The sequence below is a fragment of the Diadema setosum genome, chromosome 7 (genome assembly GCF_964275005.1).
Source record: "Diadema setosum chromosome 7, eeDiaSeto1, whole genome shotgun sequence".
Lineage (NCBI taxonomy): Eukaryota > Metazoa > Echinodermata > Echinoidea > Diadematoida > Diadematidae > Diadema > Diadema setosum.
In genome coordinates, this window is record NC_092691.1 from 31,328,732 (window position 1) to 31,348,285 (window position 19,554).

The window sequence follows — 19,554 nt, forward strand, 5'->3', positions numbered from 1 at the left end:
CAACTTTAATTCAAATCTGAATGCGTGTGTGTGTGTGTGTGTGTGTGTGTGTGCATGCGAGGCAGATATCCTTTAAAATAATACAGCTTGATACTGAGCCCCGCATTCAATTTCTTGAGGTTAAGTCTTTGATATTCTTTTCTCTCTCTCCCGCTCTCTCACTATTTCTCTTTCTCCCTCTGTCAGACGATAAACGTTGACATATTTTGACAATTACTACAATATTTCTGCTAAAGGCGGTTTTCAAGTATAATAATGGGCATAAACGAAAACCAGACAGTTTATTTAGGTGCATATTTCTTTCTGACAAAAACAAAAGAAATGTGATAAACGTTACAAGCAATACGCGTTTACCATAAACAAGATAATGGATGTGCATTCACATGAATACGTAATTCTACTCAAACAGTTCCTCTTCAAACTGTACGATCGACGCGCGTAGGAACTTTACAAACAAGTACATCAATGGACATGATACAAGAGAACAAAATAGAATACAAACCGTTTGTTCTTCAAGTACTACACAAAGCAAGATACAATGGCAAACTTACAAAGTGTATGATACGAACAGAAGATGGGAAATATCAAAGGAAAAAAGATTTAGGGTATCTGGGATTTTTCGGATGCTAAACAATAGAATGGATGATTACATTCAATATGACATTCTGTGATTAGATAAGAGCCAAACAAATCTTTACTGCTTCATCTCTACAACACTTCCATAGAAATAGATGCCAGTGACACCTCCGTCTGTAACAGTGTTTTGGATTAAAATGATATCAAGCACGTTCAGAAATTGTAACATGCTGAACAGTTTTGAAGATCTGAAGGCAATATTAATACTAATTCTGTTTCAAGCTGCACTTGAATAGATAAAAACATGATCTCGTTTCAATCCTTTTTTTCTCTCTTTTTGGGGTCACATTCGACCTCCTTCTTGTCATTTCTATGATTTAGAAGAGCAAAATTGATTAAAATGGCTGATTTTCTAAGAGCGAATTCGAATAATAACACAACCCCCATGTCCGGTTATAGTATGACAGTTGCACTTGCTTAAAGTGATACCTTGAAGTTTTTCTATATGTGCACTTTATATTGCTGAAAGGTAAGGAATATTACACATGTATCTATAATTCTATTACGATACCCTGATAAAGATAAAGAAGTATTTTGTTCAATATTCTGTTTGATAACTACAGACAGTCAAAATATCAATAGATAGATAATGTTTGTATTTTGTGACTTTAATTTTTATGATGCTTGAAGTTACGTATTGGTTAAATGTCTAGTTTTCTGCACAAATTCTCAAATCTAGACTTCAAACCGATTTATTTATCGAAACTGTTTGTTTTTTTTTTCTCCTGGTAGGCATTCTTACCCATTAAGTAGTGATTATTTGTTGTTAGTATTGCTCTGTTTTTGTTTTTTGTTTGTTTAAAGTTTTTGTCATCTGCGACAAGTTGTGCGTCATTGGAAATCTGCAGGTCCGGAAAATTAGAAAGGGCAACGATTTGATTTCTGTGTTCAGCAACAATAGTATGTATTCGCTTTGAGCATTCTTACAGAGTGGATTTGGGGCATTATAAATTCATATCATTGTTATTGTTATCATTATTATTATTATTATTATTATTATTATTATTATTATTATTATCATTATTATTATCATTACTTTTCAGGCTCTGGAGGTAAGTGATCTTAATTAACATAGACGTAGTCTTTGATACGGAATAGCACTTATTTTGTCGACAATAGCCATAGAACTATTACATTTTCGTACCATACTAATCCATCCTAAGTTGCAACAGAATCTCACTATTACATTGTTGTGTTAATCAAAATACCAACATCCCTGATTATTATTATAGTAGTAGTAGTAGTAGTAGTAGTACTTAGTAGTAATTGTAGTAGCAGTAGAAGAAGTAGAAAAAACAGTGATATTAATAGTGTTGATAACAGAGGCAATGCTGACGCTTACTGCGATAGCTATTATAGACGACAAAATAGACCAAGCACTGAGAACTTCTAGTTGAAATTAGGGAGCTTTAGTTTTGCGACACGGACGTTTGAGACGACGATTGCGTTGGACGTTCTCCTCTCTCCCTGCGTCGTGTTGAAAAATAGCTTTAGATTGCTCGAGGACGCAACCTAGAAAAGATAAAATGGCACCCCCATATAATCGGTGCATCAAGTAGCTCTCTGCGTCCTGAATTGAGCGGACGTAAAAATAGTCCAAAACATGAGGTGAAAACTCAGACGACGCAAGGTATAAATAGATCGCTTTTGATAAGCGATTTTACGCATGCTCAGAACATGGTTTTTTTTTCCACTAAACGTCCCCGTCACGAAAATCTAAAGCTCCCTAATATCAATTCCGAGCAGACCAAAATTTTCGCTCGTCCCATCGCCAAGGAATTCGTAATTTCACTAGAGGCTCGAAATTGATCATGATATATTTTGTTTATATCCTGAAACAAATCTTTGAAAAAATTACAAAAATTGTTTTCACTTACAATAAACATCACTCTAGTGTGCTTGTTTGTCTGCATACATATTGCAGCAGATACGACCAGAGTACCGCGCGCAGTGGATGTTATTTTACACAGTGGTCTATTGACCGATGCCGATAGCGCTTTTACACAAGCTAACAATGAATAATGACGTCACAGTATGACACATTTTTTCTTAATCGGCATTTGTCTTCAACATAGCAATGTTATGCTCGGCCACGTGATGGCATGTAGACCAATCGGTGAATAGGATTTCAATAATGAAGGATATAATTATATATATATCTTATAATAAAAAGTTACATTCATAGTTATGATACAATATTGTATAGTGATGACGTAGGAGGCAATGTCTTCATTAAGGGTGGGAAAATTTCGTCCGAATTCTTCCTAAGATCTATATCCATAATGATTACCATCACCGGAGAAAGAATTGAGACTAAGGTTAAACGTCAAATATTTTGAAATTCACAGCAAAAGGATGTAAGCAACAACAATTATGACAACAGCAAGAATCTTGAGAGCTCGGGTTCTCGTTCATTAACAAGATCGGTAGTGACCTTTGATATTATGACAAATTATTTCAATTTCATCGCCTTGTGTTTGGAAGGGGATGCAAGGTCCCGTGGTTCTTGCCCATGTGTCCGCTTTAATCGTTGCGAACTCAGCGCAGATGTCCTGAGTGCGTGTGCGTGTGTTTGTGTGTGTTACTTTTTATTTCGTTTTGTTTTTGTTTTTTTAACTGTAGAGAAGTATGCACATCAGGATTTGGATTACTATTCGTACAAAGCCGGCTGTCAAGAAAAATACAAGAGAAAAGACACGATGCACTTGGCCCAGTTTGAACATGGGATATAATGGCAAAATACTGTACATCTAGATTAAAAAAAAACCCACATCACCCTGTCCTTATAACTATGCATTCATTACCCAATGACCCGAGGACGAATTACTTTAGGATGGCGTGATATCCACTGGATAAGTACAGTTTTCTGAAGGAAGGGGTTATTTTGAATGAGGCTTCCCATTTCCATTGCCGCGAAGAGTATGTAAATCTATTCATGGCGATTTTCTGAAGCACTTTCCCCTAAGATGGGGATGAGAAAATTTTAAGACGCACAATGTCGGTTATTGAGGAGTAGGTTAACAAAAATTAGAAAAAGAACACCTTGTGAAACCAAAAAGCAATATTTATGCATAAGGCGTCAATCTTCTAGTCCTTAAAGCTCCGCAGCTCTGTAAACAGTATCATCCATTTCCCTTCCTCTTGTCTTTTTTTTTTATTTATGTAGAATTTGTGCAAGCAATGGTCTTAGTCAGAATTTGTCCTGTCCTGTGAACAACTGCCATTACGAACAGCATTTTCTTTCAGTGTGATTAACGAAATATGAATAGCGTGAGTCAAGATAAGAAGGGAACAGTTAAGAAGACAATCCGTTGTGCATTGAAACATTTGAATATTTATAGCATAAGCAAGTTCGTCCTAGAGTATAAGATAAAATCCCTGAATCTCGACTCTGGCATGTTTTATCCAAACTGCTGGTTTATTTGTTTACATTTTACGCCTAGCTGATATGCAATCCGTACAGGCGCCATTGTCATTGATTTCAAAGTATTTTATATTCTGTCAGTATGATTTTGAAATACATTACAAAGTTACTTCGAGTGTTGATTTTATGTCCATCGAACATGTATAGCCGACCTAAATAATTACTAATAGTCTGGGTGCCAGAGGCAAAATCTTGTTTTACCGACCGCCGAATGTATTTGGATGGATTTACCCTACTTTGATGATGCTGAATCAGAATCTGGATGATGCAACTCTGACATCTGTAAGAAGTTTGAGATCTTCAAGATGGCCTCCAAAAATTGAGATTTTAATGTAAGTATAATTTTCTTATAAATGGTGAAAAAAAAGAAAACAAATTGATGGCTTTAACCTGTTTCGAAGGTGTTGATCCCAGTCTGGTCGATGAAACTCTTGCATCCTTACGGGTTTTGAGATATTCAAGATGGCAGCGAAAATGCACATCAGTAAGAGTTACATCAACCACATTCGGATTCAGCACTCTAGAAATGGATTTAAACCATCAATTTACTTTCAATCTATTTATTTCTTTATAAAGTAAGGAAATGTTTATAATAACATTTCAGTTATGACGGCCATCTCGAATAATTATATCTCATAACCATCAGCAAAGCAAAAGTTGCTTCAAACCAGATTCTGATGCAGCAACCTCGAAATACGGTAAAACCATCGAATCTTTTCAAATTCCACCATTTATAAGAAATTATATGGTAATTGTACTTTTGGAAGCCATCTTGAATTTCTCAACATGCTGAAGGATTCAAGTGTTGCATCATCCAGATTCCGATTCAGCACCGTTAAAATAGGTTCAAACCAAACCTTTTCTTTTCAATCTTTCACTATTTAAAGGGACATATCTAGAAATTTCAGATTTTGGCGGCCATATTGGCGGCCATTTTCGATATCTCAAAATCCCCAAGGATGAAAGAGTTGCATCATCCAGATTCGGATTCGGCACTTCAGAAATAGGGCAGAGCCTTCAAAAAACGTTAGGCGAACGGCAAAACAAGGTTAGGCTAAAAAAAAAAAATAAAGATACAGCTTTGCGTACAGTCCGTCACTAATGATGGCTTTACTTATCCTTCTTATGGCGGGAGTTAGTCAGGTGTTCGTCATTTCAAATACCTCTCAGAATTCTTGCTGATCAGACTCATTTTTTACTTGTTCTCACAGTCGTTTGACTCTTCAAAGTAAACACCTTCGCGACGATACTGATTTTTTTTTTTTTTGTACTAAGATTGTTATGTTACATTAAGAGACTTTTTTTTTTATTCAAAATAACAAATTCGACTACCATTTTCCTCATCAGTATGATATGACTGGCATCAGTTTGGAGGGATTGCCCTTAACTGGGATTATGTAAAAAAAACAAAACCCAAAGTTGACTATAAGTAGTCCGTAAGTTCACCAGGTAATGTGATGCACGGAAATACAACAACAACAACATATGTTGGAGATTAAGAAAGGGTAGCAGGGCAATATCAGAGATATACGCATTTTTCTACGCATTTTTCAGAGACAAAAGCGTTATGGTAAGAATATCTAATAGTCAAATTAATGTATGATAATCTATATATCACCCAAATATTTTGACATAAGAATATTTCAAACAGACATGCCTGACACTTTTTACACCAGGTAGTTTCAATCTAAACTCTAATGTTTTAAAACCCCATCTTTTTAAATGCTTCAGTTTGATATGGTACTCACATGCAGTGGTCTTAGATATTCAAGTCGAAATCTCTTCTTCTTTTTTTTTTTTTTAATTTTACTCCTTCTTTTCTTGGTTGAGTACTGAACCAGCATTCGTAAACACTTGATAAAAGTAGAATCCTGGTTTCACATCATGAAGACAATCATCTTATTGTACTCGCTTTTCGCTTTTCTATTAAAAGCCCTCTTCGGCTCCGCTGGGATAATGTTAACATTAAAGGTCTTGTTTACCTTTGGGAGCAGTGATTTTAAAAATGTTCAAGATATCACTGTTGATGCATATGTATAGGTCAGTTGTATCACAAAACAGCTTACCATATATATATATTTTTTTTTTCGATAAAGCCTAAAATATAAGGAGATATCAATATTTCTCTCATTAAACCGTAACTGTAGGCGGTTTAGTCTGGAAACATTTTATTATAACTATTTTTCACAGTTTGTATATTTACCAATACTTAACATTGATTATACTGGTTCAAGTTTTTACATTGGTTGTTTCTATCCCTAACTCACATTTTAGAACTATATTAAAGCACTAATGCTGGGGTTTTGTTTTATCTGCAAATGGAAAATTATGCCTTTAAGTAATGACCGTATGGTATGTGATTTACTGTTTTCTTACATTTCAAGCTACGTATATCATAGCTGCCTTCTCCATACTGTTTAGACCCCCTTTAAACGAAGAGGCCTAGGAAATGGCTAGCGTTCCTCAGATTACAGTCACCTTTAGAATGTTCACGTGACTAAAATCCCTATTTAATTAGCTACAATATATAAGGCAGCCCCTTAGGTGGATCGGTGTCTAACGACTCATTGCCAAATTTAACACAAGTTCAAGGTTGTAATCAGTTCTAGACAGGCACCACCATATCCCTAGAGCAATACAGGCAATCTCGAGGAACTATTAAATTTTGTCTTTCAGTGTTAAGGGGATACTAATTATTTCATGATAATCATAACGTAATACTCGAAGGTAATAATTGCATTCCCTTTTTTATTCAATTTTCATTTAGCAACACGGGGGTCTCTCAGCGTACTACTTGCCACTTTGTTCCGCAAATGGTGTATCCATTATCTCCATTCACCTCCGTCTTTAAGAGTAATGCATTTTACTTTTTTTTCGTATGAATTACTCATATTGATGGGGAACTTCGTAGCCAAGAGAAGTAGAAGCTCCTGACGCAAATGGCAGATGGGTTATTTTTCAGAGCAGCAAACGTCCGAATTCTATTTTTATCAAAAACGTTGTTCATTTTTCTTCTTTGGGGTGTGTGATGTGTGTGTTTTGTCAAATTGAACGACACTGGTTTCATTTCTGGACCTGAAGAAAACTTTTAAGAGGGGGATGGACACGTGAATACGATAAGATACTACGAAATTGAGGCATATAAAAACCAGATACCGTTTCTAAATATCCATCAATAATAAATTATGGTGAATCGTGTATTTTTTTTTTGTCCCTAACGAAATATATATATACTGAAGCGGTGAATACACAAATTAAACCACATAGATTGTCACGCAGCAAAGTCTTAGTAATGCCACAAATGTCTCATCGCTGAAACGTGCCTTCTTCTGACGGTAGATCCACAAGCTTCATTACAGTTTTGTCTTGAGTTAGTTAGACGTTATCTTTTTTTTTTTTCAGCCTGTTCAGTATGAAACACTGTCTCCCCGGGTTTGCGTCATGTTACTCAACTCGATTACAGGGTGCTCGTTGCAACCTTGCGCACAAGTATGGACGGACGTCGTGACCCCAAAGCGCACGGACGAGGCCCTGGTCACTGTGGAGTGCGAACAAGACAGCGATCGCTTCACCTTGAGACGAGGCCGACTTTCCTGCGAGCTCTTTTTCCAGCACCGCCTGAACTGGCGCCAGAGTTTCGTGCTAAACACGCCGTAAATGATCGGGTCAGCGCAGATGTTGGAATATCCCAGAGCCATGAGAACGTCTATAAGCCAAACGGGTTTCAGCATTTTCTTCTCGGTCTCCTGCCAGCCGCTATCCACGTGGTACCACGTGCTGACGATGTAGTAGGGGCTCCAGCAGATGATGAACGCCGTCACAATTGTCGCCGTTAGTCGCAGCGCCCTCATACGGGCACGTGGAAGCCGATCGAGGCCGGTTCGCCTGAGACTTGGATGGTTGCCGTTTTTGAGAGCTTTCGCAACTGAAAGAAAGCAGAGAAAAGTCATGGAAACATCACGTTCAGCTTGTCATAAAAATATCGAAGCAATTTAAGTTACGTGCTGCAGCCAGCCTTTCAAGTTACACAATGGAACAGGACGAACCATCCGAAATCAAAGTGATTGGAGCATAGAGATTAACGGGAAGGTCGGCTCGACTGAATCGATTTCCATTCACTGCCAATCGGGGGCACATTCGAAGCCACGCGACTACTTTGTACGGAGTCCATATTGGAAACCAAGAAGGTGCGTTGAGGTATCGTTTATGTTGGTTTTACTCGCCAGTATTGCCATTTTAGAGTTACCTTTACCTGTTTGTGTGCGTGTGTGTGTGTGTGTGTGTGTGTGTGCGTGTGTGTGCGTGTGTGTGTTTCTCGTGCCTAATAACTTTAAGCGCACTAGAATAATCACGTGAACGCACTAACATTTTCAATGTCATTCAATGAAATACTATCTCAGAAACATACATTGAATACTTCGCATACCAAACGACGCATATCCATCGCCAGTCATAATTCACAGTTCTTGACTGCACTATATGAACTTTGTCAATGTAGAAGTTCAAGGGAGAGTGCAAAGAAATCATAAGGTCAGAGGTTATATTCTTCTTCTTTTTTTTTTGACAGAGAGAGAGAGAGAGAGAGATCTAGCAGATGAATAAGGACCAACCTCAATCCGGACATCATGACAGAAAACATACGAAAACGTGCTAGACAAGCAATCATTTTCACTCAGGGTCCCATCTTCTGGAAAACTTTATAATGGAATGAACTGAAAAGCTCCTAGTCATTGCAGCAATTTAGAAGTCACTTCAAACGCACTCTGTGTAAATATCAACAACGTGCTGACATATTTTACCAGTACTTTGACATTTTTCCTTCGCTACCCCATTTTGTCTATGTACCATTTGCAATTCAAATATTTTGTATCCCTATTTTCATATGTGAAAGTCTTGTTTCTACTTTGAGGCCTTTTCCAATCAAGCCTAATTGGCTTTTAATAGTCCTTTCGCGATGATGATTACGTTATGATCTACGCTATAGCGTCAAAATTGAATTTATTGTTGTTTTTAATGTGGAAGTAAATGAAGTGAAACTAGTGGATCTCGAGGTAAATGGCAAATATAACTAGAGGCTGAAGATATTCTTTTCTCCCATTGTTCCCCCTCAGTTCCAGTTACAATTTTGAATTTGCTAACACACTGTGTTACTCCGAGGCCGTCATCCCGGTCAAGCTTTGCTCATTGTAAGAGCGCTATATAGGTGCCGTATTGTATTGTATTGTATTGTATTGTATTGTATTGTATTGTATTGACGACAGTTTCCTCCGTTTGTGCCTCGAAATATGTAAATCTTTACCCGTATAATACGTTATTTCTTCCATGTACCTGTGTGTCTAGGTACGCTATGAGTAAGTTTAGCTATCATTGATTTTGTCACAATTATTACAGTTAAATTGTTGTTGATCCAAAACTTCTCTGTATGAGTAAAAATTGACAAATAAAAGTAGATGAAGTGAACTGAACCAAAATAAAAGATTTTTACTCACAATGTCAGTATCAATTTGACTGTAAAGATGGTTAATCTGAAATTTGAGTTCTGACTCGGATTATCCAAGGAACCTCTGTAAAGTTAACTTGGTAAAAGTTATCTTCGGGAACCAGTATGAGTCGTCAAGTCAGTCATATACTTTGGTTGAAAAACATCAGTCCAGCAATCACGGCTATGCATACAATCTCTCAGTCAAATAACATCAGCCAGGCAATCTCAGTCCGGAAAACCTCAGTATAGCAACAATCGTCAAAACAGTAACTGGTCACGGACAGATGTTTCGGATCTTTCCCGGAGGATTTGATTAATTTTGACAAAGAATCATTTTCATAAAGGTTACCTGCGCCGACCGAAGTCGAGCGGGTAGCAGTTTGGATGAATCCTACGCCATTGTTGATAACTTTGCGCTGCAGGTGGCTTTGAATTCAATTATTTCTCTCGCTCCAATTGGTAACAATAAGTGCATCTTAAAGTTTTGCCTAACAAACTTTACGAGCGTATCAAGCGGTCAAAGGAGAGTCACCCAATACTATATTCATCAGGCTAAATTGACATCTACCCGCTCTCTCGATAGACCTCATGATATGAGCGCGGAGGGGCAAGGGGGTGGGTAATCAGCGTTATTGGCCCCACACCGGGACTGGCAGGTAGACGATTATCATATTGTGGGCGGAGTGTCAGAAATGAAAGGGATGCAGGAATGATTTAAGCTACTCAACACCTCTTGCCCTCAAAAAGAGAAAGAAGAGGGAGGCGCCACAGACGTTAATGCAAAATCACCCTCACTTCTTGTGACCTATACTTCAAATTTAAACATTACATTGCTGTGTAGTCATTTTTTTTTTTTGTTTCCTGCGATTCAATTCGATGTCCTGCAATTGTAGATGACGTTCGCGCTGTGTGATTGCCTAGTCGACCCAAACATTAGTTAATCATTCTTTCGGATGTACGGATTACCGGATTACTGACTAACAAGACAGCGTCTGAATGCACCAGTGTTGTATAATCATCGGACATATGACGGGATGATACAAAACCAAATTTCAATTTTGGGCCCATCGAAGAAGTCACGTGTCCAATTCTCAGCTCTGTAGTCAGCTCTGTCAAATTCACCTCCCTGATTCCACCCACCTTTATCATCCCACCTCATTAGGAGTCTACCTTTTCAAACGCTTTTGACATTTGAAAGGATTTAGCAGGATAAGGGGTATTAGTAGTCGACGATTAAAGTCGCGCTTATTCATAAACTCACGTTTTAGTTCCGACAGTTTTAGCTGCCGTTGCTCATTTAGTTTGAATCAGAATTTTAAATTTTCTTATACATTATTTTAATCCGAGGCCGTCATCCCGGTCAACCACACTGCTTATTGATGGCTGTCTCCTCCATTTGTACCTCGAAATTCTTACACGTATAAAACAAAAAAGGGAATAAACTTCAAAAGAAAGAGAAAAATCCCTACGTAATGTTCTAAAAATGACAAAGTCGTATAAGAAATAAAGAAGATATGACATTTGAAATTTCACATTCTTCTGGAAAACAATTCTTGACCAGTCGTAATGAATATTCAAATGAGTGAGTTGGTGGTGTCATGCCCTCACAACTTTTCATGTATGTTGTATGTAAAATTCGTAAAAATTCTTATTTTTTGAATTGATACAGATAAAAGAATATTTCGGTACCAAAATATATCAGAGGTTAATATTTATTCTCTTTTATATTGGGTGGTTTTAAGGCAAGTTTTATATCTATACAGCTGAAATAATTATATTTTTGTAATCTTTGTATATGAAATGAATATGAGTATAGGAAATGATGAGTATGACGTCATCAACTTGCTGATTTGAATATTCATAACGACTGATCAAGAAGTGTTTTCCGAATAATTTTGAAATTTCAGAATGTCATAACTTCCTCATTTCTTATCCGATTTTGAACATTTCTGTACAGTTCTGCAGGGATTTTTTTCTTATGAAATCGAATAAATTTTAGACTCAACAACGTCCTACAGGCTGAAGAGGAGGCTACGTCAAATGTCTCTTTTCATCGGCACTCTATCACGTTGAAAAAATAATGATAATTTGCACGTTGCACATTTTTTTTAATTCACCCGGAATATTGCATGTATCTTGATACCAACTCAGTTATCTGCGAGCTGTATAAATTTGAATTTGTTCAAATTTCGTTCTAGTAGTAATCAAGAGGACGTTCTTTCGGTTGACTAATGTTTTAGTCTTTTTCATGGACGAAATACCTTGAGGTTATATGAGCAACGCATTAAAATGCTAATGAGTCAATTTCTTGAAAAGACAAGGCTTCAGATTATCATATCAAAGTCAACCAAACAGCTGTAAGTGACCCTCTGATGCACCTATTACCTATTACCACAAATTATAACAATGCAACAAGTAAATGATAAAACACTTGAATGAAAGCACAGTCAAACCTGTCTATAGCGGCCACACAGGGAAGACGGAAAAAAAGGCCTTACAGACACATTGCCGTTATAGACAGAGTCGTTACACATGGCTTGTTTTATTCTCGGAAGGAATTGTTTCAAGTGATCGCCTACAGCAGGTGGCCGCTGAGGCAGGTATGACTGTATACTGTTTGTTCCTTTCTTGAATTTCGATGTGTGAATGACCAATACGAAAAGATGTGAAATTGCCTTGAACTATCAGTACAAACTTGAAGTACAATATATGCAGAATTACAGCGTAAACGTAACTGGGCATTGATTCTCGAGGCAATGTGACGTGTCAATGTAATTTCACGGTCTATTTCGCCCTACCTTCTCTCGACTGCCGACAGATCTTGTAAACGATGGCGGCGTAGCAGCAGAAGATGACCAGAAGTGGGATGGCGTACATGGCGAGGGTGACGAACACGTGGTAAGACCACCACAATTTGGGCTGTTTCTCGGCGAACGCATAGTCGACGCACTGTGTGAAATTCGAGTTGCCTTCGGGAGTCTTAACTTCGTGAACGAAGAGCTGTAAATGAAACAGTAGGAAGCAGTTACTGTAGAATAGCTGAGGGAACGACGGGAAACGAGAGAACGAATTTGATGTGGTGGATGACTGAATCTGACATAGATGGCAATCTACTACGCTCTAAGTTTCTTTAGTCTTTTCTTTTCTTTTCTTTTCTTTTCTTTTACCAGTAACATCTGTAATACACTATAATGCCAACTCTTGTTTCGATGATATCATCACTTATCTAAATTTTAAAATGAGTGTATTCACTTAAGGAATCTTTAGAAAAGTAAAATGCTATGTAAATATTAACGTTTTGACAATAGATCAATTCAAAAGGTTTGAAAGGTATAGTGCTTTATAAATACTAATGTTTTGACAATTTATCAATTAAGAAAGCTGTGAAAAATATACCACTTTGTAAACATTCGTGTTTTTTAATAAATCAATTGAGAAAGCTGTAAAAAGATACTGCTTTGTGATATTAATGTTTTGACAATTAATCAATTAAGAAAACTGTAAAAAGATCTACTACTTTGTAAACATTAATGTTTTGACAGCCATGTTATAAGAGTTTACTGGAATTCTCTTTACATAAATATTTCTGAACATTTTGTCACTATTCCTGACATGACATTAAAGTAGGCGGTGTCATTGCTTGGAGCAATCAAAGGACATACAATGCCTTCGTAGATAGTGTACGTTCAATTATTCCATCCCTTCATCCTGTCGATATGTATATATATATATATATATATGAATTATATATATATGTGTGTGTATTATATATATATATATATATATATATATATATATATATATATGTATTATATATATATGTGTGTATTATATATATATATATATATATATGTGTGTATTATATATATATATATATATATATATATATATATATGTATTATATGTATTATATATATTGGGCCGTGACGCGAGAAAAGGATCCTTAGCGGCGCTGCGCGCAAACGCTAGAAAACGGCGCGGACGTTTAACAAAGCAATACGCGCAAAAAAAGATCAACTAGCTAACTACGCGGAAATGCATAGACGCATCAAAAAGTGACAGGATTTGGACAATGTGGTAATTTGAGCATTTAGGAGTGGAATTTCAGACAGAGATTTGCATATCCAAATACGTCAGAGTTTGTTGTACAATATGGAGGTGAAAACTCATTTTCGGTATATAATGCCCTGAGGGCCCTTTTCTCGCGTCACGGCCCAATATATATATATATATATATATATATATATATATATATATATATACATATATATATATATATATATATATATATATATATATATGTATACAATAATGTATGATATGTATAATGTATAATATGTACAAAGTATGTATATACACTCAGCAACAACAACAAAAAAGAGGGTAAATATTTTTTCGACATCATCTTTTTCATAGATCTTGATGAAAATCAATGTATTATATACCATATTTGAGGTAATTTAATTGGCTATCAAACTAGTAGGTCAATATAAAGGAAAAAATTAACGCATTCTTTTTTTTTTGTCCTCCAAGGCACAAAAGTAAAAATTGCACAAATTGACACGTTGTCTTTCATTTAGAAATGCCCTTCAACAATAACAACAAAAGACCAGTTTAACATTATGAGAGACATGAATGAAATAACAAAAATACATTTTTGTTCTCTTTATCTCTTCATAACCTTAAACAAAATAAAAGTGGGAAACTTAAGGGGGAAATAAGAATTTTCTGTTATCTCAAACTTCAAATAACATAGGGAGAAAGGGCACAAAGATGATCAAATGAACAGAATATTTTTATTACATTCTTTCAATTCAGTAATTTAAGAATTCATGAGACATATTCAAGAAGCAAATATTATTTACAATTTTCCTAATTTGAAAAATCAATTCAAATTCTAATTATTTTTCTTTATATGGCATCTTCTCTCATTTCATTTGAATTTGGATTCGACAGAAGATTCTTCATTCTCCTCCATTATTTCAGCCTTTATTGATCTTTTGGGCTTCAAAGATATGATAAAGATCATAGCTTCATTTTTGCTACTTAATTCATGTTTTATATTGTATTGAATTTGTCTTTTGTTCTTATTGTATCTTATTGTTACATGGAAGAGCAGGCATGAATGGCAACTTGTTCATTTTTTTTTCAATTTTTACTTTTGTGCCTTTGAGGAGAAAAACGAATGTTTTCACTCATGTGTAACGTTTCCATTTTTATTGACCTACCAGGTAGATAGCCAATAAAATTACCTTTCATATGGTATATAATACATAAACTTTTAGCTGCATATTACATGAGAAATATAAACTTGAAAAAGTGTTTACTTTCTTTATTTGCTTAGTGTATAATACATATTATACAACTGTATATTTCATCTTCCTTCATTTTAGTGTATGTCTATTGATCAAGTTTAAGAACACATATTATCAAAAGTATATTTATATAAATTTATATAAAAGTGGGAGTTTCTCTTCCCTGGAAACAACTACCAGCTGAGAAAGAGAAAGAGAGAGAGAGAGAGAGTCTCTTCGTGTTTCGATGTGCTGAGGAAGATTTAGGTTTATTCTTGATTTAATGGGTCTCATTTTCCCCTCTAAGGTTGCGCCTGTACTGAACTCGCACAATATTGTCGATGCCACGCGATACTAACAATGACTAATATCTCAGAAGAATGCAACCTGCATCGACGTCTTTGCCGGCACGAAATTCACTTCAATTTGACGGCACCCACCTCTATCTAGTAATTCAATCCACGCCAAAACTGCAATCAACCCATAATTCAAGTGGGAGAAACAAAATAATATGTGGGAGAATTCTGTGCGATGAAAGCACACGATAATCATGACTGACATTTTAACCACGTCAGCGTGGCAACTCGGTCGAGAGATAATGAATTGAAGTGACTTTTGAATTTGTAGAGGGTTGTGAATCAAGGCAATGTGATCTATTTCGAGCAAGTTTCCATCAGTATACGAAGATGATCCCAAAGCTTACCAAATGTTCTTATAGGAAAGATTCGCACTTGTCTTTTTCAGGTGAGTTAACTCCTACGTCTGATTTTCTCTGATGGATTTCCTCACTGACAAACTATTAATCTCCACTCACTCTTCGAGATCATCAATTCAGGGTACAAAATCTTTAAAAGGGCATTTTACCGGTTTTTTTTTTTTATATGTTGTTCTTTTAATTCTAAAAGACCCAGCGGTTCAAACAGAATCAAAATTTCATAACGATTAAGTCCGTAATTTAATGTTAAAAAATGGAACTTTTTAGGTGAGTATTATGCTAATGAGCTGACGAGCCCGGATGTTATGATGTCACAGGTGCTCTCACTATTACTGATTACAAGTGCTTGCATACGCGTGCGTTAATTCGTATCGAGTAGCAGACGACGCTTAGGGCCTAATTTAGCTAGCAGGCGGCGCTTGTGTACTGTTCTATCCATGTAGATATCTAAAATTTCACTAAACCAAATCGCACCAGAATTGCAGGATATACTTCATAGCATATTTCAAAGTATTCTCTTATATTTGAACGAAATCAGTAATCGAGAAGTATCAATATTGACGTCGACTTTCAAGTCGTCACTCAAGAAAAACTCACTCTTCGCGAGAGATCTTGGCGAACGCAAAATGCACAATCTAGAACTGAAGTTAGCCGACTAGTACTGTGCGAACGGGGAATTTACGCGAGAACTAAACTCAAAAGTGTAATGATTTTTGCGACTTGTGTGATATAGGAACTACATTTTTCATTCAACTTACCACAAATAATTTGTAAATTTATTTATTGCCCCCGATTACTTGAAAAATTTGTCTCATGATATTAAATGGCTAACTTCAGTCTGTGCGTGCGCAGCAGATAGACACTCTAGGTAGGGCCTGGCCGCAATCACTCATGTTAGTCGTAGAGCAGATTATTTTTAGCGACGCCGACAGGAAAGTCGACATCTACACTTACGCTTCCCGACATGTGATTTGTTTCCAATTAATGTGAGCTGTTGGATATGAATCATAAAGTACTTCCTGTGAGTTTGGTGCCATTTGGCAAGGTGAATTTTGAGATATCTACATGGATACGGAAGTACGCTAGCACTATACCTACACCAGCGCTGGGATCGCGAAGCGGCGACACTGTGTTAGAATCTACGTGGTCAGGCCACTCTTCCGAGATATGGGTCCTAGTAGGCCTACTGAAACAAACTGTTAGATCTAACATTAGTCCTTGGTGTAAAGAACACCACCTTGAGATTTACTCGACTACAAAACATCGGAAATCCATAAAGCAGATACCTTACCTGAAAAATTCAGCACAGGAACAACAGTGCCTGCAGGACAAGGGTCCAGATCTAGATCTGGGGTCTGGACTTTCGTCTGGACTTTCTTCAAGTTCTGGCAGCAGGGTATGTAACGTTACGCTGTGTCTTAGCGCTGTGCACATAGGGCCTACAGCTGCAATGTCGACGGTGAGTGAGTGTAGGGCCTACTCATCAAAACTTGGACTGCCACGTAGAACCTACTCCTTAACTGCTCAGTAGTCCTAGTCCTAGTTCTAGTATTTCAGAGTCTATGTGTACTGGGTACCGTTTTCATCTCACTAAGCGTAAATCGTGCGTGCCGTTGAAGAGAGTCTATCTACATTTGGATTTTCGAGATTCACTCAGCCCTCATCTACGTTAGATAGTTTGAACTGGCGAACCATCGCTCGATCATGATCATCAATGCGTAACGTTACTTACACACGGTCTTCTATGGGCAGCACGTTCGGATAACGATGCCAATTTCATTTTGCATATCTGGAATTTCCCCACAAGTTTTATCTAAATAAAAAGCTGTTGAAGAGCTTGCTTTTAAAGATTAATAGATATTGTTTAACATATTTATTATAGCTCCATATTGCAATTATACTAAATAACAGCTTTTGGAGTGCTTTGTGTGAGATTTCATCAGTAAATTGGAATTATGTAGTTCGTCTTGCTAATGTCGGAGTTGTGCACAAAGAGCACCTGTGACGTAGGCCAAATTGCGTGGATCGTTCCATGGCTTGCTCATTTTCATTTTTTTTTTCAAAAAATCATTACAGGCTCATCCTGGGTTTTACAATCCTCTCTTTCCAGTAGTAGGCATCAAAAAATGTAGATTAGAATTATCAGACAATTAGAAAATGTCAGTACAGTGACTAGGGTGAAAAATGCTTGCTCTACCCTGGTATTTGATTGCTTTATATTCTGCAGACTTTCAAAGGATGCCATGTAATAAAAAGTATACATACAGTATATGTATAGATAAGAAATATGATGACGTTCGAAAGCTTGTGTCATGAAAGACGAGAAGTTGAATTTCGAATAATAAGACTAATTCTATCGAATACCTCGCGAAATTGTAAGCGATTCAGAGGAAATCCCTCGTGTGAATTTATCGCCAAACTGACTGTTTACCAAGTTTCTCTTGGACTGTAGACACGCCTATGAAATGACTTGATTGTGCTTGTGAGCATGCGCATGAGAGTTGAAGAACGTGGTGAGGAGACATAATGTTGCTACTTGTTACTACTTGTTTAATGCGTGATGAGAGAGATAAATACACTATATAAACACACGGACAGACAATCATAGTATGTCTTTCTTTATGCATGCACGTGATATAGTGTGTGTGTGCGTGCGTGCGTGTGTGTGTGTATGTGTGTGTGCGTGTGCGTGTGTGTGTTTGTGTTGTATCTGCATATTTGCTACTACTACTTCTTCTTCTTGGCCTGCGCATCCAAGATTTGCTTTCTAGTGGGACCCTCCATTTCCATTCTAATCTTTGTATAATGTATATGTATTTACCTTAGAAAGGAATTTCTGTTGTTACTCGTGACCACTTGTACGTTTTCTTTGAAATTGTTACAAATATGTTCTGTAAATGTATTGTATATGATTTTTCCTGTTTATTCAATGGAAATGGAAATAAAAAATTTGAAAATTGAAAATTGAAAAGATCGGCCACATAATGCCATGGCAAACATCTCTGTCCGTGATTAGTGTTTGCATGTCGGTTACAGTACGTCATGTCCAATATGTCGTACAATGCAATCAATTAAATTTGTTTGTTTTTCCATAATTACCTGCCTATGTTTGTCTATCTGTGATGTAGTATCATGTAATTGGTCATTGTGTTATACTTGTGTTCCTGCCCTGTGTGCACAAGTTTTCTTACCTGTGGTGAGCTGCACACGAAACAGGAAGCCCAGGCCACCCTGAGCATGATAGTACATCTCCTGTCAGCCTTGCTGACACTGAGCGGGTGAACGATGGCGGCGAAACGATCCAAACTGATGACGATGAGCACGAATGACGAGGCGTACATCGCGCACGATTCGATGAACATGAGAAGCTTGCACGTGATATTGCCGGCCAACCAGCGCACGGTGCAGAACCAGATGACGTCGGTGGGGATGTTGACGAAAGTGATGAGGAGGTCGGCTACGGTCAGGTGCATCACGAGAAGGTTGACGCGAGACTTCCGTCGCCGCTCGCGCCAGAGAGACGCAAAAACGCCGATGTTCAGCGGACCAGAGAGAACCATGATGACCGTCAGTGTGACGACGCGTATTAGGTATTCGGGCGTGAAGACTGGCGTCTCAAAGTCCTCTGTGTTACCCTGATCTAGGGAGCTGTTAAAGCTGCGATTATAGACGACGCCGACGTTCGGAGTCGGGGCGATGATGATGGCGTCCTTGACCACCATTCCACTAGCACTGTTCCATTTAGCAAAGTTGTGGTCATCGCTAGCAACGTGAGAGGTAGGAACCGCCATGATTTTCGATTTGTGCCCCTTCCAACTAAAATCATTAGCTAACTTGAAGGCCAATGAAATACTGCACTATAACTCCTCCCGGAGTTCACGATGCTGAAGTCAACAGCGGCGCAATATGCCGGCGGCACCCACAAATTGCCGCAGACAGCTTGCTTACGCTCCAAGTGACATTATCCACAATCTTCGAACAACCACCGACGGCCAAAGCTTCA

At 37.3% G+C, this 19,554-nt stretch overlaps 1 protein-coding gene across 1 annotated transcript; it reads right to left on the minus strand.

Annotated features, from left to right (window-relative positions):
• Window positions 1–7,467: 7,467 nt before the first annotated feature.
• On the minus strand, window positions 7,468–19,342 carry LOC140231178 (gonadotropin-releasing hormone II receptor-like). The gene is made up of 3 exons (XM_072311326.1): window positions 18,743–19,342; window positions 12,341–12,542; window positions 7,468–7,985 (listed from the first exon to the last, which is right to left on the minus strand). Exons 1-3 carry the CDS (start codon window positions 19,340–19,342, stop codon window positions 7,468–7,470), a joined length of 1,320 nt encoding a protein of 439 aa, XP_072167427.1.
• Between the last annotated feature and the right edge of the window lie 212 nt (window positions 19,343–19,554).

Excerpts from the sequence above, each read along its gene's own strand:
- LOC140231178 (XM_072311326.1), bottom strand. The coding sequence starts at position 19,342 with ATGGCGGTTCCTACCTCTCACGTTGCTAGCGATGACCACAACTTTGCT. Across the intron at positions 12,543-18,742 it reads TCGTGTGCAGCTCACCACAG|CTCTTCGTTCACGAAGTTAA; the intron begins GTAAGAAAACTT and ends TTTCATTTACAG. Across the intron at positions 7,986-12,340 it reads CTGTCGGCAGTCGAGAGAAG|TTGCGAAAGCTCTCAAAAAC; the intron begins GTAGGGCGAAAT and ends GCTTTCTTTCAG.